This window comes from Marmota flaviventris, chromosome 16 (assembly GCF_047511675.1).
Source record: "Marmota flaviventris isolate mMarFla1 chromosome 16, mMarFla1.hap1, whole genome shotgun sequence".
Lineage (NCBI taxonomy): Eukaryota > Metazoa > Chordata > Mammalia > Rodentia > Sciuridae > Marmota > Marmota flaviventris.
Window position 1 is genome coordinate 68,382,179 of NC_092513.1, and position 26,699 is coordinate 68,408,877.

Consider the following 26,699-nt stretch of genomic DNA (forward strand, 5'->3'; position numbering starts at 1 on the left):
AAGCAGAGCAGAAGCAGGTGCCACTGGCATGGAGTACTGCACTTTTTTTTTTCCTGGTAACTACAATTTTCTAAAGTCATTCCAGGGTCCCAGGTGCTTCACTAGTCAGAGTAATACAAACTACAGGAGCCATATAACCTTAATTTAACCCACTCAGACTACGAATTCCTAGAAGCACTATCAACTAGAAAGAGGAATGAACAGCTCTCATAACATAAAACTGCTCAAATACAGTGAAAGAAGAAACAAAGTGATGTAGTATGAGATTTTTTCTCCAAACGAATGAAAGCAACTTGAGACAAGGGTATGAAGGATCAGCGACATGAATAAATGAAACTGGTAGAACAAAAGATGCATTAAATTAGAAATATTGAGATTTGGAAGAAATCCAGAGGCACGTAAATAAACACAAACTTCACATTGAAAATGATACCAGAAATCCATAATCAAAGCATCTCAAGCTTTAATCAATTTCTTGACCAGGACTTCCTACCCTGGGGATCATCAACATCAACAGTCTTTTGGGGGAGGGAGGGTTATGATTCTATCTGAAATCACATGCTACATTTTGGGGAATTTTAAATATGAAGACATTTCTGTCATACACAGGTTTTACCTTAAAAGTGTCTAAAGGCACCTATGAACTTTAAAAGCTAGAACCTCACTATTAAGTCAAAGTAACTTCCTGAACCTAGGGTATCACATAAATAACATTAAATTAGCACTATATCAATACATTTAAAATGGTATTACATTCATTTTAATAGCTATTTCAAACAACAGCCCTGCAATTAAGAATATAAAAGGTTAGAAGTCTACTCAGATTGATATTATTTAAGGGAGGAGGGGTGGACAAGGGAAGGACTTGGGAGTGAAATTGATCAAATTATGTTACATGCAAGCACCCTTTAACCACAATGAAGCCAACTATTCTGTGCAATTAATAAAAAATAAATAATAACAGGCAAAGAGGCCCATGCCTGTAATCCCAGCAATTTAGGAGGCAGCAGTAGGAGGAGCACAAATTCAAGGCCAGCCTCAGGAACTTAGAGACAATGCTTCAAAAATAAAAAGGGCTTGTGGGGTGGAGTTGGGGGCTCAGGCCTTAGCTCAGAGGTATGTCTCTGGGTTAAATCCCCAGAATCTGGGAAGGGTTTTTGTTTGGTTGGTTTTGGTACCAGAGATTAGACCCAGGGGAATTTAACACTGAGCCACATCCCCCAGCCCGTTTTATATATGTTATTTAGAGACAGGGTCACACTGAGTAGCTTAGTGCTTGATCAGTTACAGAGGCTGGCTTTGAATTCGTGATCCTCCTGCCTCAGCCTCCAAGCCACTGGAGGAATTTTTATTCTTTAAAATTGGCCTGCTGAACAGTATACCTCTTCCTCAGTTATATACTATGTTTTAAATTTTACTTGCAAAACTGAGTTGGGGGGGAGGCTGGGGTTGTGGCTCAGCGGTAGAGTGCTCACCTAGCTAGAGTGCTCGCCTAGCACATGCGAGGCTCTGGGTTCAATCCTCAGTACCACATAAAAATAAACAAATAAATAACTTTATTACTAAATAAATAAATAAAGGTATTGTGTCCAACTATGACTAAAAATACATATATTTTTAAGTTAGGCTTTAATATACAACCAAGTAAGGCAGATGTAACTACAAGTCCTATATACTTGTTGACACAAATGTTCTGACTCTCACAGCTGTCCAACAAGAGACAAGGACTGCACCAAAGCATTAAGCGGAACTACAAAATGCAGAGAAAAGTGAATCCAGATGACAATTTCCAGGGGAAACAAATCATACCTACATTTATCTGAGAAAGTAAGAGGACACCTATGTTAATTTAAATTTGCTTACTTAGAATTCACCTACCTCTGTTTTGCCCAGGCTATATTTTGAGAGCCAAAGAAAACAAAGCAGGAAGAAAAGAGTGAGCAGAATATCTGAATAAAAATGAGGCATGGCAACATCAGACTGAAAAAGCGATACAGGTTCTACAACCGAGGCTCAGGAATTCCCTGGATATTAAAAGACTCACTAGAACAGCTAGGGGATAAAGGCTCGGGCTTTCCATATTTACAGGTACCAGTAATCTACAGAATGTAGATCAAAGGCGAAACAGTATGATTTCAACATAAATATTCTCTCTTGGGCCACCATTCCCAAGGCTGATTTCCCTTCAAGTAGTGGTCCTTAATCATGAGCAGAGGCAGAGACAGATCCAGTTAAGAATCTGACAAAAGCAGCAAATTGGGAGGCTGAGGAAGGAGGATCATAAATTCAAGCATATCCTTGGCAACTTAGTGAGGTCCTCAGCAACTTAGTGAGACCTGTTTCAAAATAAAAAAATAAAAAGGGCCGGGATGTAGGTCAGTGGTAAGGTACTCCTTGAGTTCAATCCCTAGTGCCACCCCCCGCAAAACAAAAGATTGACAAAACCTATCCAATCACTTAAGAAACTAAATAGTCGGGAACATGCATGCACACGATTTAGTACACAATTTCAGGAGATCTGAAAATCCCTTCAAGTCTGATCCCAGACACTGTTTTAAAGGTTTCAAGTCCCCAAATGACCCTACCTATGACAACACATTTTACTTCCTCCTTGCCATCAAAAATTAAAACGATTCTCTCAGAGCCCTCAACCTCAAGTAGATCGTAAGAAGAGAGCAATGTAAGTAGTCATATTGGCAAATTAGGGCAGTGCTAAAACTAAAATCAGAAGGACTGGCTTTGGGTCCCCATCGTGACATCTAACTAACAGACACTGTAACATTACATAAATCACAAGCTTTCATCTGACCAGTGCTTCCTCTGTCATAAGTGAGGAATTTGGAATAAACCAGGTACTCTATTTTTAAAGAGGGGGGCGATATTCCTGTTTAGTGAACACTTACTGAGCATTTAACATGCTTCAGACTCTCTAGGTAGATGGTAGGAAACAGAAAAACAAGGCCATCCTCAAGGAGCTGGATGGGTAAGTAGATAGTTCTAAAACAATGAGGTCCACACTTGAAGAAGGAGCAGGTATGCCTAAGGAGACTATGGTCTTGTTTGGAACACATACCTTACCTTTCCCAGATAGGTAAAGTAGGCATAGAATACATTCCACATATGCTCCAAGGTGAGAAAGCAGCCAATTTTCCAAGAAATTCAATAAGTCTGTGCAACCATGTAAAATAACTGATCTTAAGATTAGACAACAGTCAGAAGAATGTGTAACTAATAGGCAAAGGAAGTTTTTTGGACTAAGACAGCTTTGACTCACCTGCCAAACTGCTACCCCACTCCAAATACAGGTTGAGTAACCCTTATTCAAAACACTTAGCAAAAGCATTTCCGATTTTGGACTTTTAGGATTTAGAAATATCTGCATATATAATGAGATGTGTTGGGACAGAACCAAAGTCCAAACATGAATCCATCTGTTTCATACACAGAACCTGAAGGTAATTTTATACAATAGTTTTACAGTGCCTGTGTTTTGAATGTGACCCATCACATTAGATCAAGTGTCAAATTTGCCACTTTTGATATGTCAGCACTCAACAAGTTTCAGATTTTGAAGCATTCTGGATTTGCAGATGAGGAAAGCTCAACACGTACTAGAACAGAGTGCACTTGTTATGTTATCTGACTTCTAAAAATTCGCTGACTAATAAATGGTAAAATCTACTCTCATTCTGACAATACTTGAATTACAAATTTCTAATAAGTAATCTGTTAAGAGTTCCTTGGTTCATAACCCTGATTAATCAACCAAATTATGAGCCATCACTTGGTAGAAACATTCAACAACTTAACTTTTAACCATTTCCCTATGGCTATACTCCATAGGTTTGCAAAACTCCATTTCTTTTCTCTGTCCTTCTTATGCCCCAGCTGAGTCAGACAGCAATTGCCAGTGATTAAAGGCAAAAAAGCAATCATGAACACTGACGAAAAAGCCGGAATTAACCTCAGGTTCCATTAATGTTATTAGTTTGTCAATAAGACCAAATTAACTTTTCCAGAAATCTCACTTCTACCAACTGCATGCTTTCCAGGCTAACTCTTGCACCTACGTCCTCTTGTTATCACTGGTTCCTGCCTTTTCTCTGCAACAACCATTTCTTCTATTTCTTCAAACTCCACTTCTTTGTTTAGGCTCAACCCTGCAGTACCATAAACATCAAGAGCCCTTTTCTCATAAGAAGTCATGTATTCAACAAATATTTATCAAGGGCTTACCAAGTGCCTGGTTCTGTGCAAAACACTGGTGCTGCCTTCCTGAAGCTCTATGAGTGAAGAAGGTTAACCTGGACTAACAAACCTGTTTTGATCCAACTCAAGGATTCATTTGTAAGAAAACTTCTACTACCAAAAGTCACGTTCTAAAGCAATTGTTCATAAAAGGTAAAAAGAGAAGTGGCCAGAGAGTTTCAGACTCAAAATATTAGATTCCTTTCTCCTGTAAGAATTTCTACAATAAAATTATAAAGGTTCTCTCACACCATCCAACCAGCTTTCAGTTACATCTGATGTTTGTTCAATGGCAAGGTCGGTCTTCTAGCCCCAGCAGCAATGCCAAGAAAGCACAACTCCTTATAAACATTATCATGAACATAACCCACTGCTGTGAAAAACAAGGCAGAAAGCCCACTTTGACACTTTTCTCTTGCTCAAAGTAGTGTTACTTTCAATAGTGGTTTGCTTAATGCAAACTGTATTCCCGAAATAACTCACCACTATGTAAGAGGAAGTCATGGGATGCTACAGAAGGTTGTAAGGACTCATACCCAGCACGGGTGGGTTGGGAAGGCTCCCCAGAGAAGTGAGACTTCAGCATGAGCAGGAGGTATTAGGCAAGAGGGGAAGAAAAGGGGGGGAAATTGTACCGCGGCAAAAGGGAACTACATTTATAAAGAGCCCTAAGGGGAGAATAGATACACACATTTCCAGGAACAGAATATAGTGGAAAATAATATGGAAAACGATACCACATAGGCAGGACATATGGTCTTATGAGTAGAAGAAAGAACTGAATTTTACATTGTGAGCAATGGGAAGCCATGCAAGGGTTTAAACAGAGGCTGAAATAATCATGCTTTATCTTAGGTTCCTCTCTCTACTCCATCTCTTCAAGCTGGACTTCTTAACAGAAGTCTGCACTTACTCATTTGTACTTCTCCCCACCTTCTCAACTCTGGGCATCTGTAAGACACTGAAACTGCTATTTTTAAATGAGGTATCTGTTTATCTTCTGGTTGCTTAACTCAGTGGGCCCTTGCAGCCTGGACCCTATTGGTGGCATCTGCAGCATGTGGCCCTGAGGACTACCAACACCCTACAGTCTTCTACCTCTTCTCCCCCACTTCCTTGCTGTTCCTCTCCAGTCTTTAATGCAAGCATCTTTTCTCCTACTTACTCCTTTTTTTTTTTTTTAAATATTTTTAGATGTTGATGGACCTTTATTTTATTAATTTATTTATATGCAGTGCTGAGAATCAAACCCAGTGCCTCACATATGCTAGGCAAGTGCTCTACCACAGAGTCACAATCCTCAGCCCCCCATTTACTCTTATACTGTACATGAAATAAGACATAAAACCAAAGCCTGAATGTTCTCTGATAGATGAATGCTAACACACAATGGGGGGAGGAGGGCAGAAGCTCACTGGATTAGACAAAGGGAAAGGGGGCTGGGGATGGGAAAGACAACAGAATGACTCAGACGTCACTTTCCTATATTCATAATATGAATACACCAGTATAACTCCACATCTTGTACAACCACAAGAATGGCAAGTTATACTCCATGTATATATAATATATCAACAATACACTCTACTGTCACATATAACTAAAAAGAACACATTAAAATAAATAAATTAAAAAATAAATATTCCATCCATGGCATCCAGCATATCCAAATCTTCTAAATCTTCCTTGGGTAACCTTGACATCTAGGACCTCAAACACCACTTGTATGCTCGGGATTTTCAAAATTACATTTACAACTCAGACCTCTCCTCTGAATTCCAGATTTATACCTTCCACTATTTCTATTCAATATCTCACAGGTACTTCAACTAAATCTGAACAGTTTCAAAACCAAACACATTTACTCTTTTTCAAATCTATTTCCCACTCATTCTGCCTGCCACAACCTAAGTTCAGGAGCTCAACACTTCTCTTCCGGTTACACCAAGACTAACCCAGTGTTACCTGTATACACTTAGCTCTGTCCAACCCACTAGCAGTCAGGATAATCTTGCTAAAAAATATGATCATGGCAATTCCAGGCTTAAATTCCTTAATGAGTCCCTATCAACTAGTTCAAATTCTGATCTACAAGGGCTTCTAGGCTCTACCTTATTCTCCAGCTCAACTTTACCAGACTCAACAAAGAATAACAGCCAGGGGCTGGGGTTGTGGCAAAATGGTAGAGTGCTCGCCTCACATGTGTGAGGCACTGGGTTCGATGCTCAGCATCACATATAAATAAATGAATAACAACTAAAAAATATTTTAAAAAGAATAACAGCAGGTAGTTCTCTCAGTTTTCCACTCTGTGCCTTGTGCACACGTGTTTCTTCTTGGAACCCTGATTCTCCCGATTCTTTGTCCTCTTCAACAGGCAATCTAATCTGTCCTTGAAGACTTAGATAAGGCCCTCCATTCTCCAAAAAGCATCACTGCAGCTCCCAGGTACTCCTTACTGGGGAACACTGGGCTCTTAGGTATTAAGTCACAGCACCCTGTGCTTAACACTGACTTTACACAGACCGCTTTTTTAAATTTATTCTAATTAGATCACTCTTACGTTTTTATCTGCTTCCCCATTCAGTGCTTCCCACTAGCTAGCTGTCTCCTGAAGAACAGGGACAGTTCTGAGGTAGGTAACCTCAGTGCCTAACAGTGGCACATAATAGGGATGTTATGAGAAAACAAAAGAAAATATGGTCTTGCAATGAGGCCCTTTACGAAAAAAGTCCCAGAATATGTATGTGTCAGGAGCAGAACCTTGTCAGTGGCGTTCCCTGCAGAATTTTCAAGTCCTAGAGCAAAAGCTGTCAGGCCATTGGTCAGTACCTATTTATAGAATACTTAAATGGATTTTCTAGAATCACAGGAAAATATTTAACCCAAACTCTTCCTGAGTTGCCTTTCATTATTAACTTTAACTGTTTGTGACCTACTTTTATTATAACACTAGTACATATAGCATGGTGTCTACTAACCAAACAAATGCTCTTGTTCTTACATTAGGAAAAATTAATGATACACGCATTGACCAATCAAGTAAATTACAAGATTCCTAGGAATTAGACTATGTAAGGGTTTGCTAAACCACCTTCAAACCAGATGTGAAATTTTAAGAAGTATGTGCATTTTTTTCCGACAAAAGGGGTCACAACTTTCATTGAATCCTCAAAAAATAATAATTAATCAAACTGCTTAACCAAAATGTTAAGCTGAATTAAGCTGCACAGGCCCGTAATCTGAGTCTTGGGAGACTGAGACAGGACAATCTCAGTTCAAGGCAAGCCTCAGCCAATTTAAACCTTCAGCAACTTGGCAAAACTCAGTCTCAAAATAAAAACAAATACATAACAAGGATGGGAGTTGTGGCTTAATAGTAAAGCACCCCTGGATTCAATTCCTAGTACAAAAAAAAAAAAAAAAAAAAAAAGCTGTAGCATTCACCTTTTTCCTCTTAAATATGATTTTGGTTTTATTACTGGTACCTTGAAAACAGCAGTCTAAGACAAATGTAACTGAGAAGATACAGCTGGGAAAAAATTCCTACTAGAATTTGCATTAATGATTCTCTATAATAGGAAGAGTCCTTACCAGTACATCTTTTAAAAAGCTAGGGCCTTGGGGCTGGGGTCATAGTTTCAATCTTCAGCACTGCATATAAATAAAATAAAGGCATTGTGTCCACCCTCAACTAAAAATAAAAAATATTTTTTAAAAGTTAGTGCCTTATTGTAACACACTCTCACCAATGTGATTCAGGGTACTTAAAATACTGCCTCTAATGTGTTCAAGAACCTTAACATTCCAAATAAAGGAAATATTTTTTATTGTCATCTAATTAAATGGAATGGAGAAAAACCCAGGATCACTCAGAATTACAGGAAGCCCCCTACACACACACACACACACACACACACACACACACACACGGTGAGGCAAACATCCCCTGGAGCAGCATATAACAAACACTCAACTAGTAAATTCAATCTTTGGAATAATATGTTAATGACTAGACACTACAGCATAAGCAATTAAATCACCTCTAAAAAAGGTAACGTTTTAACTAGCACAGTGGCTCAGGACCTGTAAGCCCAGCGACTGGGTAGCTGAGGCAGGACTACAAGAACTTAACCAAAAACCGAGCTCAATTTAAAGTAAAAAAGGCCCTGGGTGGGTGGGTGGGTGGGTAAGGAGGGAAGGAAGGAAGGAAGGGAGGGAAAGAAAGAAAGAGAGAGAGAGAGAGAGAGAGAGAGAGAGAGAGAGAGAGAGAGAGAGAGAGAGAAAGGAAGGAAGGAAGGAAGGAAGGAGAGAGAAAGAGAGGAAAATAAAAAAGATAGGTTAAAAAAAAAAAAAAAGCTAGTCACAAGTGTTCACATTATGGGTTGCATTTTTAAGAGCTGAATGGACAAAATTACCCTGTGGTTAGAGACAAGAGAACAGAGCTAGCCTGTGGGCATCAGGGCATCTTCTGGAAGGGCTGACTTTACACGGCTGCGTTTGCACAAGCACATGTAACTGTGGAACTTGTTCAAATGTCTGGGAGCTGTGAGGCTCACTGGTGCGAGGCATGCCTCGGTGAAGACACTGTCACACTGCACCACCACGGCCAGAGCCTTTTCCTCGGGGAGGTCGGGGAGGGCCACCAGCAAGAGACACCAGGCCCTCCGGGGCCGGAGAGTGGCGGTGCCTGTCAGAGCCCACAGGCCACCCGCAACCACCCCGGCTCCGCGAGGGGGCCGGGCGACCACGACCGCGCCCGGCCACAACACCTACCAGCAGATGTCCGCGAGCAACGCTTCGCACGGGGGTGTGGGCACAACTGGAGGATGCGGCCGGCGTCCCGGGCGCACACGCGGGGGCTCCAGAGCAACACGGGTCCCCCGGGACCCCGTGTCCCTCCGCGCGCGCACGCACGGGTCATGCCGGGTCCCCCTGAGCCCACACCGGTCCCCCGAGTCCACGCGCACACGCACAGATCACGCCGGTACCCCCGAGCCCACACCGGTTCCCCGATTCCACGAGCACACGCACATATCGCGCCGGGGCCCCCACAGGTGCCCCAGTTCCATGAGCACTCCCAGGCCCCCGCGCCCACCGGCCCCGGCCCCGCCGCGCCATCCACGCCGCCACCAGGCGCCGCTGTGGAGCCGTCCTCCAGAACAACGTCCGCGCTTGCGCTAACGAGGAGGCCTCGCACCACGTCTTTTCCTCAAAAGTGGACCGACAGCGGTCGGCGCAGGCGCGCCCCTGACGCGGCCCGCGCGCCGCCACTTCCGCTCTGAGCAGGAGCGGGGGAGGCGGGAGGGAGCCGGCGGGCGCGAGCCTGGGTCCCCGGAGGACGGCAGCCGCCGCGCGGGCCAGCGACTCACCAGGTACAGCGGTTGCCAGCGACACTGAGCATCCAGCTCCTCGAACTCCCGCTCGACGGTGGCGGACATGGCGGCGGGCGCGAGGTGGCGCGAGCAGAGCCTGCGCCGGCAGAGAGGCTCAGGCCCCGCACGATCCGGGGAGAGCGCTGGCGCTGCGGCGCATGCGCGCTCCGCGCCCCGCCCCGCCCCCGCGCCGGGCCGGCCGGCCTTGGGGAAAGTACCTGGAGCGTCGGACGTCAGCGCGCCGACTGGGCGCCGGAGCGCCGCGCGAGCCGGACGTCGGTGGGGCGGGGCGCTCCGGGAGGCGTGGCCCGAGAGCGCCCAGGTGGGAGAGGGCGGGGCCAGGGACCACCGGCTGCTGCAGCGGGAGGGCAGGCGGGAGGGAAGAGGTGGGGCAGCGCGCGACCAACTGGCGCGGCGCCCGCGGAGAAGGGCCGCCGCACACCCCGGCACGTTACGCCTTTCTGCCGGCTGGCCCGGGTCTCGTTAGTCTTCGTTCTTTAAAAGGCAGCATTCTTTAGCCGGCGACTGGGTCGGTGTCTAGCTGGAACGCGCCCCCATCTCACGTCAGTCGCTCTACGCCAGCCGGCTTACTATGCTCAGTACCCCTCTCCCGGAATTTGGGGGGAAAGTACCTTGTTAAGGGAAGTTCAGCAGGTAAAAGTTAGTGTCACCTGTACAGCGAATTCTCTGTCCCCAAATGCGCTAGCTAGGGAAGTCCCCTCGCTTCGGATTTGAGAGAGTTCATTGTTAGGAGCTTACCTGCTTTTATCTTACTATATCATGAAGAAATGTGCGGGGTAAGAAAATGCTAGCTGTGCAGTCTAGGGTTAAGATTTACATTTTAGCTATCTCTTAACAAAATTAACAATTCATTGGAGCTGGAGACGTAGCTCAGTGGTGGAGCGCTCATTCTAGCATGAGTGATGGCCTGGTACCACAGTACCACAGAAAAAGAAGAAGAAAAATTCAGTTCCTTAGTGGACTAACCACATTTCAGGTGCGCAGTAGTCCACAAGTGCCTAGTGGCTGATTATCACAGCGAGCTTAGGTAGGATATTTATATTATCAAAAAAAGTTCTTGGGATACAACTGAGAAGATTAAAATACTGGGAACAGAAAAGTGACTTTAATCACCTAAAGTAATGAAAACACTAACCAGGGGGGGACAAAAACATAGGCTGCAGAAGTTAGAAGAAATCTGTAATAGAAGCTGTCAACAGGTTCTTTTTACTTATATCTGTAACTTAGGACACATAGAAAATCACCTTCAAAAATCACAATCTTTAGGGGCTGGGGCTGTAGCTCAGTGGCAGAGCACTTGCCTGGCATGTGTGAGGAGGCACCGAGTTCAATCCTCAGCACCGCATATAAATAAATAAAGGTAAATCAACAACTAAAAAATGTTTTTTAAAAATTAAAACCTTTAATTTTCCTGGTTTCTGAAATTATGTCGTTGAAACTAAGTATCTAGATTAAATACTCAAGAATGCCCCGCATTTGTTGGCCTCAGTGGGATTGCTGAATTATAGTGTATATGTGTGTTCTACTTTATTATACATTGATAAACAGTTTTCTGAAATTGGTCACTGGACAACGATGCCCAGTCTTGTCATTTCTATTCAACAACATATAACTATAGGGACAAGTAAGGAAAATTGAAAATGGCATAATGATTGGAAAGAATGAAACAAAATTGCTATTACTATAGCCAATATATTGAATGCATAGACATCCAAAGTAATCTACAGGTAAACCTTATCTTAATAAATGACTTTAGCAATAATCCTAAATCAATATAAGAAAAATCAATTGTATTTTTACATTGCAGCACCAAATAGAACATTTTAAATTTTAATTACAAATCATTCAGAAAAATTTTTGACAAAACATCAAGACCTCTAAAATGAAACTACAAACTATTTCAAAGAGAAACAGCTGAACCAAGTAAATGGAAGACTATATGATGTTAATGGCTTGAAAATTTTAGTATTGTTAAAGTTGCCAATACTTCTCTAAGTAACCTATAAATTCAACGCAATCTTAATCAAAATCCCAAGAGATTTTTTTAGCGGAGATTAACAAACTGAATTAACATTTATATAAAAATGCAAAGGGCCTGGAATAGCCAAAATAATCTTGAAGAGGAAATAGGATTTTACCAGATATTAAGACTTCAAAGCTATAGTACTTAAAATAGTGTGTTATAGCACAAGCATAGACAAATAGAATAATGGGACAGAATAGGATCCAAAAACAAACCACCAAAAAATAGCCAACAAGAGCAGACATAGAGGACTTAAAATGCCAAAACCTGCAATGAAGGTGGTGTGGTATAAAGGAAGGAGAGCAAAGAATAGGCTCACATGTGAACAGCCACATAAGATGTGTGTTTCCCCAAGGTTGGTGCTGGTAAAAGGGGAGTGATGGCATCTTCCACAAATGGTGCTGGATCCAAAAGAGCACACGTTGCCTGTTTCCATCCATGTGAATTTCAACAACAGGCAACAGAACAGTGACTGACTGGGACAGCACAGGTGATGTGAGGTATTGACCGGGAAGGAGCATGAGGGACCATTCTGGGATCCTGGAAATCGGCTGTCTTAGCCTAGGTGATGGGCGCACTGTTTTACGTAATATATTCTGTGTGTCTATAATCATTGCGCTGAACATTTAAGATTTTTGAACTTTGTAAAGTTAGTGCTAACCTCAAAATTATAATAAAATTAAATAAGTGGTGCTATTTTGTTTAGAAATGGAAACTACACATAGTATCGCACATGGTATTTAATGAGCTAACACCACCTAGTAAATATAGTAAAACTATATATCCAAAGTTACATAATGCACCTAGATTCTCTGAAATCGCCAACCACTACAAAGTATAGATAAGAACCACACAGGATTAAGATAGCAATTTACTCATTCCATATTTTGGAGACATGAAGTGTATCTGCTGCTTAGATTATACCAAATGTAATTAATGTATCTAACAGAAATGCTAACACTTATTCAACTTTGTGCACAGCCTCCAAAATGGCTTTAGTAATAGACCAAATAAATTATAGTTTAAAAAAAACCAACTATAGCCAATATATTGAAGTCTTACCTTTTTTACTTCTCTATAAGAATGGATCTGGGCCCTGTCAACATTCTTTCTTTTGCCTATTGCTGTGATGTTAAGCTTTGTCAGTAGCAGGCTGGCCATGGACTGGAGAGTCAAACAAAAAGTAAACTAATTCTAGAGAAGAACGTGTGAGAATACTTCTACAGCTATTTTTTTTTTTTAAATGCTAGGCATTGAACTCAGACATTGTAGGATAAAAGGGCTTGCTTCCTGGTTGGTGTGTGCTTGCTCAGCATGATCCTTCAGCCCAGAAGGTTCCTGCAATAGCCACTTGGGGGGAGGGAGGCGGCACAGAAAAGGACCTCCAGTGAGATATCTCCACTTGCACAGTTTCCCATACCCCTGAGAAAGAGGGCAGGATAGTAGGTTGAATGGTGCCCAAAAATACGTGTGTCCAGAACTTGTGGTGGGTATTTGCAAATGTAATTAAACTAAGTAGTTTAAGTGAAGATCATCCTAAATTATCAGGGTGGGCCCTAAATTCAATAACAAGTGTCTTTCTAAGAGAAGGGCACAAAGAGATGCGAGTCAGAGGAAAAGGAAGATTCAGGCAGATTAGGCGATGTAGCCACAAGAACAACTGGAGCCCCAGTGCTGGGAGAGACAAGGAAGGGTGCCTCCTAAATCCTTCAGAGGGTACACAGTCCTGTGGACACCTTGAATTTGGACTTCTGGCCTGCAGATCTGTGGGAGAATAAACTACTGTTGTCTTAAGCCACCAAGTTTATTGTGATTTGTTACGGCAGTCAGTTGCATAAGATTTCTAAGTTCTAACCAGGGTGGCACCCCAGCAACTCATCTGGAGTTCAGTGAGCCAACAATGTTCTTCTCCAAGGGGGCCTGAGAAGGGTGACAGCTGTTCCTTTGCCCATTATTCCCACATCCTTTAGACCTCTCTAAAGTTTTTACTTGTAAATCCTTCATTAGTCCAACCTGCTGTAGTTAATAATTCTTATTATTAAATTTTCCCTGTCTGTATTGTGTGGTTTCTCTCTTTTAATTATATCCAGACTGATGCTCTGAAAAATATGAAAACTCAAAAATATGACAACTCTAAGTTTAACTTCATGCATGAAGAAAGGTCCATATTTTTTCTTGGTATTTTGATATAAATCTTTAATTACTGAATGAATGAAATCATGATATACACGTCCGTGGAATTCACCTCCCCTCAGCAGATTCCCTCCACCCTAATAACCCTTCCAGGTAGGACAGAGGGACAAGCGTAGGCCAGTGGTGCTGAGTACGTTGGCTATGCAAAGGGAAAGAACTCATCCTGACCACCGCCTACCTTAGGCCATTCCTAATAGACAATTCTCATGGACTGGAGATCCAAACAAAAAGTAAGCTAATAGTTTCTAGAGAAGAACATGTGAGAATATTTCTACAGCCATTTTTTTTTTTTTTTTTTTTTTGTGCTAGGCATTGAACTTAAGGACTTGCTTACAAGAGACAAGTGCTCTACTACTGAGCCATACCCCCAACCCAGTATGACTTTTATTAATGAGACACAAAAATAACTAAACCATGAAAAATGTAAATTGGGCTACTTTAAAATTAATGATTTCTATCAGTGCGGTGGCACCCACCTGTAATCCCAGCAACTCTAAGGCAGAGGCAGAAACACTACTAAATTAGAGGCCAGCCTCAGCAATTTAGTGAGACCTCGTCTCAAAAAATAAAAAAGACTAAAGATCTAACTTAGTGGTAGGGCTCCTCTGCGTTCAATCCCTGGTACCATAAATAAATAACAATTTCTGTTCAGCAAAAGATGCATAAAGAAGGGAAAGAAACAGCAGCCGCACTGGAAAGATATCAAAGCAAGGGCAAAGAAAGAAGATCCTTTGGGTCATCTAAAAAAAGAGGAAGGCTTACCAAGACCTCAGCCACCCAGGTGGAGCAGGCACTTTTGGCAAAGAAGCTGCAGATAGAAGAAAAAAGGCTCAGGTTTAAGCATCTAGAGTGATTCCCATGGGGTCTGGGTGACAACAGACCATGTGTTTGTGTCTCAGGAAACTAGAAGTGAAAGCCTATGTCTAGGAAGTGTCAGATAAACATTCCAGGCCTTGGAGCACATAAAGGGTCCATGGGGTAAGTTTGCTGGTGCAGAGGACCATTGCAAAACTGCACCTGAAGAAAATTTTCAGTGGTGTCTTTGTCAAAGTCACCAATTCCCCCAAGACTAAAAATGCTGCTTATAGTGGACTCTTCTGTGACCTGAGGATTTCCAAATCTGAAGTGTGTCTGTAAACTCATCCTGAAATGTGGATGAGGAAAGGTCATGAAGAAGCCCTTCCCTTTTGCAGACAACACAGTGAGTGAGTATCCCCTGGGGAGACTGGCTGTCGCTTGCTGGGAGACCTCATTCAGGAAATTCCTCTCAGGTGAAGCATGTCCTGGAGATCTCATGGTTCCTGGGCCCTTTCCACTTCTATAGTGGCCATGCCAACAAGAATACAGTGGGCTTCCTCAAGAAGGTGGGTCCAGGTGGCTGTTGGGTGAAGCACCAGTCAGGCCCCCCAGAGGCTGAGCTAGACCCAGAACATCTGAAAGCACAGTGACTGGGAGCATTTGTGGTTTTATTTTCTGGAACTATCATCAAAAATCTTGGATTTAGGAGAAGAAACAGCCAGAAAAGCTTCCTGGAATGGAGAGGTCAGGTTGGGCTGTGTCTTGGACCTCACATTTGGTTTTATCAGGTACCTGTGGCATTCCAAGGCAGAGGGCAAAGGTAGCAGGGTGAGTCGATTCACAGGGGTGCAGCATAAAACACCTTGGATTTTCTGCAGGTTGTTGAGTACATAGAATATTAAAGCCTCGGTCAAGGAGTTGGGGGATGGAGATTCTTTTCTGCCTTCTCTTCAGAAACCAGAAGGGAAGGGACAGGGACAAAACTGCTATCACACCACAGTTCCAAGGAAAAGTTCCACTGTTTCCCACATTGGCTTCCACCTCCTCTTAAACCAGAATATGCTCTGGAGAAAGGTGTCCTGCTTTGTTGCATTGTTTTTTATTTTGTTTTTCTTTTGGTACTGGAATTAAACTCAGGAGTGCTTTACCGCTGACTATATCCCCAGTATTTTTTATTTTTCATTCTGAGACACATCTCACTAAGTTGCTGAGGCTGGTCTCCAATGTGGGATTCTCCTGCCTTCATCTCCTGAGTAGCTTGTGAGGCATCACCACCCCCTTTGTTCCATCTATCCTGGGGTTTAATGTAGGTGAATAGATGACCCAACTATGTGCACAAGGCTCAGGGGCATAGTTGAACCTGGAAGTTCCTAGGGCTTGTTTGAAGAAGACCTAAATAAAATTAGGAAGAACACAAAAACAAAGGCTCAGTGGGTTTGCTCTGAATCCACAGCCCGATCTCTGATCTTTCCTAGGGGGCCCTGAAAGTGCTCAGACTCAGCCAGCTCTGAGTGTAACCATGGCTTTTGTAACCTAGCCTGTTACTGGCTTAGTCCTTTTTTTCTAGCTCAGAATTTTAGAATAGAAAGATCCCTTTGCCAGGAAGACGTTCATATACGCAAAATTTTGTGTATATGAAAAACTGTGTATATGAAGTTCATATGCCCTTCTCCTTAGGGACCCATGCACCTTGTGTGAGAAAGTCCTGTTATTGTCAGCAAAGTTTGCCAAGCTTTTCCCCTTCAGTCCAACTGGGTTTTACTATTAAGAATATGCAGCAGGGGCTGGGGATGTGGCTCAAGCAGTAGCGCGCTCGCCTGGCATGCTTGCGACCCGGGTTCGATCCTCAGCACCACATACAAACAAAGATGTTGTGTCCACCGAAAACTGAAAAATAAATATGAAAATTCTCTCTCTCTCTCTCTCTCTCTCAAAAAAAAAAAAAAAAGAATATGCAGCAGATTCCGGTACCATCTATAACTCCAGGAAGTGTCTGCAGTCCCTCTACCCTGCAGGTTTCAAGGTGGAATTTCCTGGTTTTTCTGATGATAGGTCCTTCTTTTACAATCCAGCCCAGGCTGGGGATGTGGATCAGTGGAAGAGCACCTGCTTAGCATGTGGGAGGCCCTGGGTTCAATTGCCAGTATCATGGTTTGGATATGAGGCATCCCCCAAAAGCTCCTGTGTTAATGAAAGATTGTTCCAAGGTGAAATGATTGGACTTCGAGAGCTGGAACCTAATCAGTCTATCCTAAGTTACATGGACTGACTGGATAGTAACTACAGGCAGGTGGTGCTTGGCTAGAGAAAGTGGGTCACTAGGAGCGCACCCTGGAGGGGTGAATATTCTCCAAGGCCGCTCCCTTTTCCTCTCTGCATCCTGAGGTAAGCAGCTTTCTTCTGCTATGCCCTCCCACCATGATGTTCTACCTCATCTTGGGCCCAGAGCAATGGTCTTGGCTTACCATAGGCTAAAATCTCTGAAACCTTGAATCAAAATAAGCTTTCCCTCCTCTAAGTTGTTTTTGTCAGGTATTTTATATTTCAGTCACAGCAATGAAAAGGAGAGTTACATACCCAGTATCCACACTTCCTGCCCACCCTCCCACCCCCAAATGAAAAAAGAAAAAAACACATCAGGAAGGAGTGAACCATTTAGCATGGATGAAATTGGCACTATATGGCCTTCGGGGCCCTAGGCCAGCAGTGTAGTTAGACCTTTTCCTTGTATAGTTTGGACTTCAAAAGTATTGCTCTTTGTTATGCAGTAATGATGTGGTAGACCAGAAATAAGGCTCCTGTTAATCCCAAAGAAAATGGAGGTGATATTGCTTGTGTTTTTCATCAGTGTCCACCCTTTAGGGGGTGTCCCTCTGCCCTCTTCACTCAGCAGCCTCAACCTCCACCTGAGCAATAGTGAAGTTGGCCAGACCAGGTTAGACTTGAAAATATGCTCAACAGTGTTACGCTTTATGTTTGAAATGTCCCCAGAAGCTCATGGATGAGACAGTGTAAGAAGGTTCAGAGGTAGTAACTGAAGGCAGGTAGGGAGTAGCTGGAGGAGGTGGGTCATGGGGAGAGTGACTTTTTAGTTTATATTTTGTCATGGCAGAAGAAGTCTCTCTTTTTCCCCACCCCCTCTGCTTCCTGGTGCCATGTTCCCAGCTGTTTTCCTTCACCTCATCCTTCTTCCATGATGTTCAGCCTCACCTCGAGCACAGAGTGACAGAGCTGGCTGTCCATGGACTGAGACCTCTGAAACCGTAAGACTCCAAATAAACTTTTCCTCCTCAGATTGCTCTTGTCTTTTGTTCGGGTCTTTTGTTCACAGCAGCGAAAACTAACCGTCGTGTTCCTGGGCCTTTCACATCAGCCTTGCTGCAATTTTGGCTTGTCAGATTCTTAAACATAGCTGTGAAATTGAGTTAGAGTACACAATGCCTTCAATGTGCCAGATTGTGAGGTAATTAATTAGGCTGCTTGGCTCCGCGAAGACTAGATGTTATGGATGCTTCTCTTGTACTGTAAAGCATTATGAAATCAGATTACTTTAAAATGATGTATCATGAAGTCATGGAAAAGCAGTTGTGGGTCTGACGCCCAGAGTTTATCTCTCAGATCTGTCAGATATTAAATATGGGGACAGGGGCTGGGGTTGTGGCTCAACAATAGAGCATTCACCTAGCACTTGCGGGGCTCTGGGTTCTATCCTCAGCACCAAATAAAAAATAAAATAAAGGTACTGGGTCCAACTACAACTAAAAAACAAAATATTAAGAAAATATACATGGGAACAGTGTTTCTGCTCTTGCCTGTAAGATAGAGCTCATATCCTCTGGCCTGTCTGCCTCACTTGGTGGTGAAAAGAATTAAGCAAAATAATAGTTCTTAGCTTATAATTCTATATGAAGAAAAGAAGTTCTCCTTTTAAAAATTGTGATAGTTATCATAACAAAGAGAAAGAAAGAAATGGCAAGCCAAAAAGTAGAAGTTTTGCAGGGGACAATCCAAAAAAGGAACCAGGCCCCAAAGCTATAAGGGATGCTGTGGAGACAGCTCCATAGGAAAGTTGAGGAGCCATTCAAATAGGGATTTCACGAAGAAGTACAAATGGCCAGCAGACACACCAACCTTGTCCTCAGTCACAGGAAATGCAAATTAAAACCACCTCACCCCAGCAGGAGGGTATGAATGGGAAGCAACTGCAGATACCACCCATTTTATAATAACAAACACCCAAGATGGTCAACTCAGTCAAAGGTTTATTTTGGCTCACAGTTTTGGAGGTTCTGATCCAGGATTGGTTAATTCCTTGCTCTGGGCCCATGGCAGCACATCATGGTGGGAGCAGGCATTAAAATCGCTCACCTGATGCTAAGAGGAGAAAGAGAGAAAGAGACTGACCTCCCACAGTCCCCTTCACGAGCAAACCCACAGTGACCTGAAGACCTCCTGGGGGTCCCCTCTTAAAGGTTCTGTCACCTACCAGTGGCACCAAACCAGGGGCCAAGCCTTTAGCACATGTACCTGCTGGAGAGGTATATTTTGACTAGAATGAGGTAAGATTCTAGCAAATTGAGCCGTGCTGAATCATTCCAGAGAACAGAGGGTGGCATAAAGTCTGCTGGGACAGAAGTTGCCAAGGAGACATGAATATGTAATTTGCCTCTTTGTTACAATAACTATCACAATTTTGCCTTGGTCAGTGTTGGAAGGAAGAAAAAATAATGGGTAAAGGGAGATGAAAGCTAGGTGACTAGGCAAAGTGACACCTGCCTATGATCCCAAGTACTTGGGAGGCTGAGGCAGGAAGATTGCTTGAGTCCAGGAATTCAAGACCAACCTGAACAACAAAGAGAAGGAAATGAAAAGGAAAGAGGGAAGGAATGAAAGAAGGGAAGAAAGAAGAGTAAGAGAAAGGAAAATCCAGTGAGCAATCCAGCTGGGTCACTTTGATCGGGAGTCTAAAAGATGAGTTCTCAAGATACTTTATTACAGTCGTGTCCTATTGGATGTGTTAGGTGGTTCTCAGTTCTTCTTAATCATTGAAATCTGGGGCTTCCAATTTATTTTGATACTATAGCTCTGCAGCTATCAATGTCCCACTAGGATATAATTGTAAACTTAAAAAGGATCATCCAAGAGAATTTAAAGACAGAACAATTTATGAAGTTGCAGGCAAGATTTTTTTTTTAATCAATAAAACTGAGTGAAAACCCTGAGTTAGCCTCACTGGGAAAATCCTACAATCCAAAGTTCTGAAGTGGAGGGAAGGGAGCAGTCACTGAGACCCAGAGAACAGGCAGGAGAGGGTGAAGGATGGGGCTGGCTTTCTTTAGAGCAGGAATATATCATGTATTAATTTCCTATTGTTGCTGTAACAACTCACTACAAACTTAAAGATTTAAAACAACACAAATTTATTATTTTAGCAATCTCGAGGTCAGAAGCCTGAGAACAGGTATTATGGGTTAAAATCAAAGTGGTGGCAGTGCTGAATTTCTTCTGGAGGCTCCAGAATCTGTTCTTGCCTTTCCCAGCTTCTAGAGACTGCCTGTATTAGCCCTGCACAGTGGTGCACACCTGTAATCCCAGCAACTCAAGAGGCTGAGCCTCATTAACTTATCAAGAGCCCATCTCAAAATAAAAAGGGCTGGAGATGTAGCTCAGTGGTAAAGCACCCCTGGGTTAAATCCCTTATGGCATGGGAGGTCTGTATTCCTTAGCTTAGGACCCTTATTGTTTGGATCTTAAATGTTCCCTGAAGTTCTGCCTGCTGAAGGCTTGGTTCCCAGCCTGTGCCACTATTTGGTGATGGTGGGCGGGGGGACTTTTAGGATGTGGGGACTTAGGGAAGGAAGTTAGGTCAGTGGGGACGTGCCCTCGAAGAAGATATTGGAACCCAACCCCTTCCTCTCTCTTTCTCTCTGCTTCTCAGCCACCATGAGATGAATAGCTGGTGGCCCATGGATGGGGACAAGTGGCAGAGGGAAAACGAACAGAAAGAGTGGCATCATGGTGAGAGAAGTATATCTTGAGCAAACACAGAAATTCCGTGACCATGGAAATTTGAGGGGAAGGAGCCATGTCTACAGAGGACTCCTGGGAAGGGTTCTGTTGTGCATATTGCGTAAACTCCTGGATGAGTCTTTAAGAAGCCCCGAGGTCTGGCACGCAATCCAGTGGTAGAGGGCATTTGTGTTATACTCGAGCCTTGGTTTCGATTCCCACCACCTCAAAAAAAAAAAAAAAAACCTATGATAAAGACCTTCTTCAGGGTTTCTGTAGTTAGGTTTTTGCTGTTTGGGGGTAAATTTTCATACTGACAGAGGTCTTGGAGCCTTGGCTTATCTTCAAGTCATATGAGGGTCTGTAGAAGTGAAACGATGTTGATGCAATCTGTAGAAGTTCAAATTTGGTGTATCCTAATCTGAATTCAATACTTTAACATCTGCTTCTCCTGAATCCTCTATTCCAGTTAGTGACATCACTCATTTTCCCAAGCAAAAACTGGAAAGTTCTCTTTAACACCTATCCTTTATCCTCTGTATCTAATGGGAGCATTTGGTTCTTTTGATTCTTGCCTTCAAAGAATCCCTCCCACCTGAGCTCTTCTGTCTCCCCTGCTGCTGTCCTACTTCAGGTATCCTAGTTGGTCCTGTTCCTGTGTCCTTTCTGCCCCATTTCATAACATTCTATTTGGTACCTCAAGTGCCAGCAGTGCCCAGAATAACGTAGATGGAAAAATCAATGCCATTGAAAGAACAGCTGAATGGATCTTTGTTGGATTATTTCAATTGTTTCCAATTCTCCTATTACAGGAAAATGTTGTAATGTCTTTTATGGCTATAACTCCTCCCCTCCTTTTAAAAACTTGTTTCCTTTGGATAAATACCCAGGAGTAGAATCACTGGACAGAAAGGTATCGCTGTTATCTCTGGGTTTTCTCAGAAACAAACCCTGCAATGGAGATTGGAACACAAGTATTCTATGTGGGAGGTGAGGCCAGGAACGCTGGGAAGGGATTAGGGAAGGGAGAGAAGGGGAAAAAGGAAGCCAGTGGAGGGCTCATTGGCAACCAGATACCATGTGGCAATTGGACCATCCTCCTGGGGAAACCCAGGAGGCCATTCAGAACATGCTGTCAAACCAAAGAGCAAGGAAGTGGGGTATCATCCACCAACTCCCCAACAGTTGTGGTTCAAAGGATGTTTCTAGCTTATTAGCTCTAGCTTACCCTGTGTATACGCTGAGTTTGTTTTCATGGCCATGGGAAAAGAAAGGTTTAAGCAGAAAATAATCTCAAAGTATGTAGGTGAATACAGAGGGTATATGGGAAAGGCCCTGCTGAAGATGCTCAGTGGCTTTTGAAATATACCACTAAATTGCTTTATGGAAGAATATAATCAATGCATACTATAAGAAGCAATTCAAAACTGAGGGAGTTTGTCCACACTCCTACAACCTGGGTAATTATAATTATTCTTAACAAATACAATTTTGGAATGCACATCATTGTTTTTCTTTTGCTTTTAATAAATTAATTTTTTATTTATATATGACAGTGGAATGCATTACAATTCTTATTACACATATAGAGCACAATTTTTCATATCTCTGGTTGTATACAAGTATATTCACACCAATTTGTGTCTTCATACGTTTACTTTGGATAATAATGTCCATCACATTCCACCATCATTTTCTTTTGCTTTTTTTTTTTTTTTGCAGAAGGAGTTACTAAGGATTGAATCCAAAGGACCTCTACCACTGAGCTACACCCCCAACCCCTTCTATTTTATTTTGAGACAAGGTGTCTCTAAGCTGTTGAGACTAGATTTGAACTTGCCATCCTCCTGCCTCAGCATCCCAAATAACTGAGAATAACAAGTATGAGTCATAGCACTCGACTAAAGGAAGGCTTTATGATCAATTTTGGCTAATTAAAGGGTGATTCCACTTTTAAATAAAATATTAATATGGTTTAGATATGAGGTGTCCTCCAAAAGCTTATATGTGAGGCAATGCAGGATCGTTCAGACATGAAATGATTATAAGAGCTGTAACTGAGATAGAGTCTTAAAGGAAGGGTCCATGAGCCACTGAGATGCGGAAAGCTCAGTTGTAACAGTTTTTGAGCAACAGGCCCTTGGCCCATTCCCTTGTAAAATGAGGGAAATACTCAAGTGCAGGGAAAACTGGCATGAAATTGTGTAGCTTCACCTTGGCTCCACCAGGAGTCTGGCCCCTGATACAGCCCTTATATAAATGTCCAGACCCCAGCCCAAGGCAAGGCTTCTCACTCTCAAGGAGCCCACATTCTTCCTAAATAAGCCTCTGTCTAGTGCATGCTGAAATTCTTTTTTCCAACATGTATGCCAGAAACCCTGCTGGTTCTGGATCCATTTTTCCCTTCTCTCTCGGAACTCCTTGGACCCTTTTCCAGCGACATCTCCTCTCCTAAGACAGTAACCTAATTAGTGGATTAATAATCCACTTGATGAATTGATAATTTGAATGGAATAATTGACGGTAACTGTAGGCATGTAGGGCGTGGCTAGAGGAAGTAGGTCACCAGGAGTGTGCCTTTAGGGTTTATAATTTGTTTCTGGGGAAAAGAGATTTCTCTGCTTCCTGATTGTCATGAACTGAGCATCTTCTTCCACCTTCTACCACCATCGGGCCTCACCTCAGGCTCAGAGCTACGAAGTCAGTGGTCCATGAACTGAACCTCTGAAATCAGGAGCCCAAGTGAAGTTTTCCTCCCCTGAGTTGTTCTTGTCATGTCTTTTGGTCATAGTGATGAAAAGATGGCTGAAACAAGCACCAGCACGTAAGCCTTTGTCTCAGACCCTGCTTTCAGGGAACTCAGGCTGAGTTGTTTAGTCTCAGATGTGGTCCTAGAAAGAAGTCTTTCAGGTTAGGGTTTTGGAGCTGAGTCACCCAGCAATATGGAATGCACTGCTGGAGTAAGTGGCATGTTGTCACAGCACCATTGCTAAGGACCCATTTGGAGCTTGGGATGAGGTACAGGTGGGAGGTAGAGTACTGGGCTTGGTGGCAGCCCCAGCACTAAAGTGGTGTTGGTCGATGGTAATTATGAAGATTTTGGAGGTTGCTGGTCTTTGTCAAATGCTTTAGAAGTTTTGCAGATGAAAAGCAAAACACAGAATTTTGTCTGCCAGCTGTCAATAAAAGGCAGGTTAAGGAAGCAAAGGAGCCTCCATGACACAGAATGTGCTAGATAGTAATCAGGCACAGAGATGCACATCAGGAAAATGGACGTAAAGGAGAATGATTGCATGAAAATCATTGACCTGAGAAATCATTGTGCACTTGGACTGGCCTGAGACCTGGCAACTCCGGATGCTTTGGGGCCCTGAAGGCCAACTGATGTATCAATTCTGTTAGATTTGACACCTAAGAAGGTGTCTCCTGATACTGACTTCTCAGGATTAACCCCAGCCATCACTCATTACCTCTAGATTGAGAATCAGGGTCAATGTTCAGCACAGCTTGAATGGGGAAAAATAGTCCATACTCCAGGAAGAAAGATCATACATCGAAAGAATTGTAAGACCTGAGTGATATGAACTAACAGAAAAGGAGCGGGAAATGGACAATTGTAAATATTCAAACACAGGATCAAGGAAGAGGCAAGTGCAGGTATGAGTAGAGGAGAATTTACTGATGTAGGAACACACCCCACTGGCTTGTGAGTTCCAGTGAAGACGTCTGAATCTGCTTCTCATTCACTGCTGAGGTAGCCTTTGGATGACGACTTACAGTTAATGAAGAAGAGATGCTTGAATTTCCTTGACAGAATCCTGGAAAGGCTCAGGGAGGTTAGAAGTTAGATTGGACTTACTATGTGGGATTGATCATAGAACCCACCACCTGGCTATGTTCCTTGAGAGAATTCAGGAGGACTCTCTTTTTAAAGCATAAAGACTATACTGGCATGGGAGTTGTGGCCATCTTTGAGAAGCCTGGTAAGAACTGTCCTTTACAGGCTAGAGCTGATCAGTGTGCGATGTTCCCACAGGATGCCACATATCAGTGGGAATGGGAGAATTCTGAAATAGCTGAGGGCAGGTAGCAGCAAAAAGGGAATGGAATTACTATAATGGGCAGCAAGGCCAGAATGGCAATTAGACTCTCTTGACCTGCAGGGATCTGTGGTGGTGCTCTGTTCTAGAGGGTGAGGTAGATGGATAGCTAATTAGGATGTGACTTGACTTGGATAATTTATTCTTAAAAACCAAAAGATGGAAAGCTGAAGTTTGAAAGTAGTCACTGTAATGGAAAATCATCATTCAATCTCCAAAGCTAAATCTGACTTGAAGCAGATTGATGGGAAGCCGGCCAGTTCTTAGAGATGAAGGACTCTGTGACACACTAAAGGTAAAAATGATAAATATTACCCAATTCTTCTTTATGGAACCAATTACCATTTAGCAGGCATAATGATACCTACAGAAATGGATAGAAAACTTGAGTTGACAGTTACCACTGGACTTGGAAATGCCATTATGTTCCTCCAGTTAGAGTCAGGACTTATGAAGGGAAGATAGTAAATGGAGTTCTGACCGAAGCTACTTTACAAGCGTCCCCTGAGTCCAAGGACCTGCCCTGGGGTTATTTTCTCAGTTCCCATAGGTACAATTGGAATGGATATATTCTTAGATGGCTTAAAACTTACAATGATTTCCTGACATGTAGAATGGGAAACATAGGGGACAAGTCCTTGAAATTGTCCCCAACCCAACCAAGATAAAAATCAGAAGTGTTACTAGGAGGAATTGCAGAATTGAGCACCACCATAGGAGACTTCAAAGTTGGAAGTTAGTGGTCCCCATCAACTTACCCGATGGCCCTTATAAAAATCAGATGGATCATGGTATATTCTGGCATACTACTGTAAACCTAACTAATCTGTAGCCCAACCATGGGTGTCTTGCTTGATGCAGTATGGACTGACCAACCAACATAGTTGGTTCCAGAACTCATGGAATGGCTATGGGGCCATTAACATCATTCTTCCTAAAACTCATCAATAAAGAGAATCAAAAGCAGTTCTTTTTCACTTGGAGAGAGCAGCAAAGTGCATTCACTGTCTTGCCCTAGGACTTTGACTTTCAGACACAATGCAGTTCTCAGGGATCTTGGTCTTCTCAGCATCTGCAGAGTAGGACATTGACCCATTATTTGAGGACCTACCATGAACTGGACCTGGTGAGCAGGGAGTAGCAATTCTCTGAAAGCCTTGGTAAGACACATGTTTCAGCGTGTAGGAGGTAAACTATAAATGTTAAGAAATGAAATATTAAGAAATTCACCACATATTAAAAATTTTTAAAGATGCAATGGTCTGGACATAATGGAACATTCTAGAGTAAAGGACTAATTATTATACCTTGCATCTACCTATCATTAAGAAGCAGGCACAGCATTTGGTGGTCACCTTTGAATTTTGGCATCATCATATACTCTACTTAGAAATTCTGCTTCAAACCATTTCTCAGATAACTTCCAGTTTTGAGTGGAACCCAGAGCAGAATGAAAGTCATTGTGCAATCTGGGCTGGAAGATCTGGAAGATCCATTTATGCTAGCAGTATCTGTGATTTCAAAAGATGCAGTTTGTGGCTCAGTGGTGGCGTGCTCACCTAGCACACGTGAGGCACTGGGTTCGATCCTCAGCACCACATTAAAAAAAAATGAAATAAAGATTGTGTGTCCACCTACAACTAAAAAATAAAATTTAAAAAAAGATGCAGTTTGGAGTCTCTGACAGACCCCAACAGCAGAGTCATAGTGCAGACACCTAGGATTCTGTGACAGAGAATTACTTGTCACTTGAAAATAGATCCCAGGATGCTACCGGGCTCTAATAGACTGAGCATATGAACGTGGGATCCAGAGTGGCCGTGCAAACAGAACTGCCCTTCAGTAGCTGAATATTATCAGATCTGTTGAGTCAGAAGGTCAAGAGCTGCAAAAAGAACATTTAAATATTAGGCTCAAGGGGTCCAAGAGGAA

The 26,699-nt window shown here is 42.8% G+C and overlaps 1 protein-coding gene across 4 annotated transcripts in view; it reads right to left on the reverse strand.

The window, feature by feature from the left end:
* Nucleotides 1–9,793, reverse strand: part of Ptpn2 (protein tyrosine phosphatase non-receptor type 2) — an 83,078-nt gene extending 73,285 nt beyond the window's left edge. For 2 of the 4 annotated variants that reach the window (XM_071602490.1, XM_027920684.2), the window contains exon 1: nucleotides 9,621–9,793. In XM_071602490.1, the coding sequence (XP_071458591.1) occupies nucleotides 9,621–9,689 (69 nt within the window). In that variant the 5' untranslated portion in view covers nucleotides 9,690–9,793. The remainder of the gene's footprint in view (nucleotides 1–9,620) is intronic. The other 2 variants (XM_027920686.2, XM_071602491.1) reach the window with 2 other exon arrangements.
* Between the last annotated feature and the right edge of the window lie 16,906 nt (nucleotides 9,794–26,699).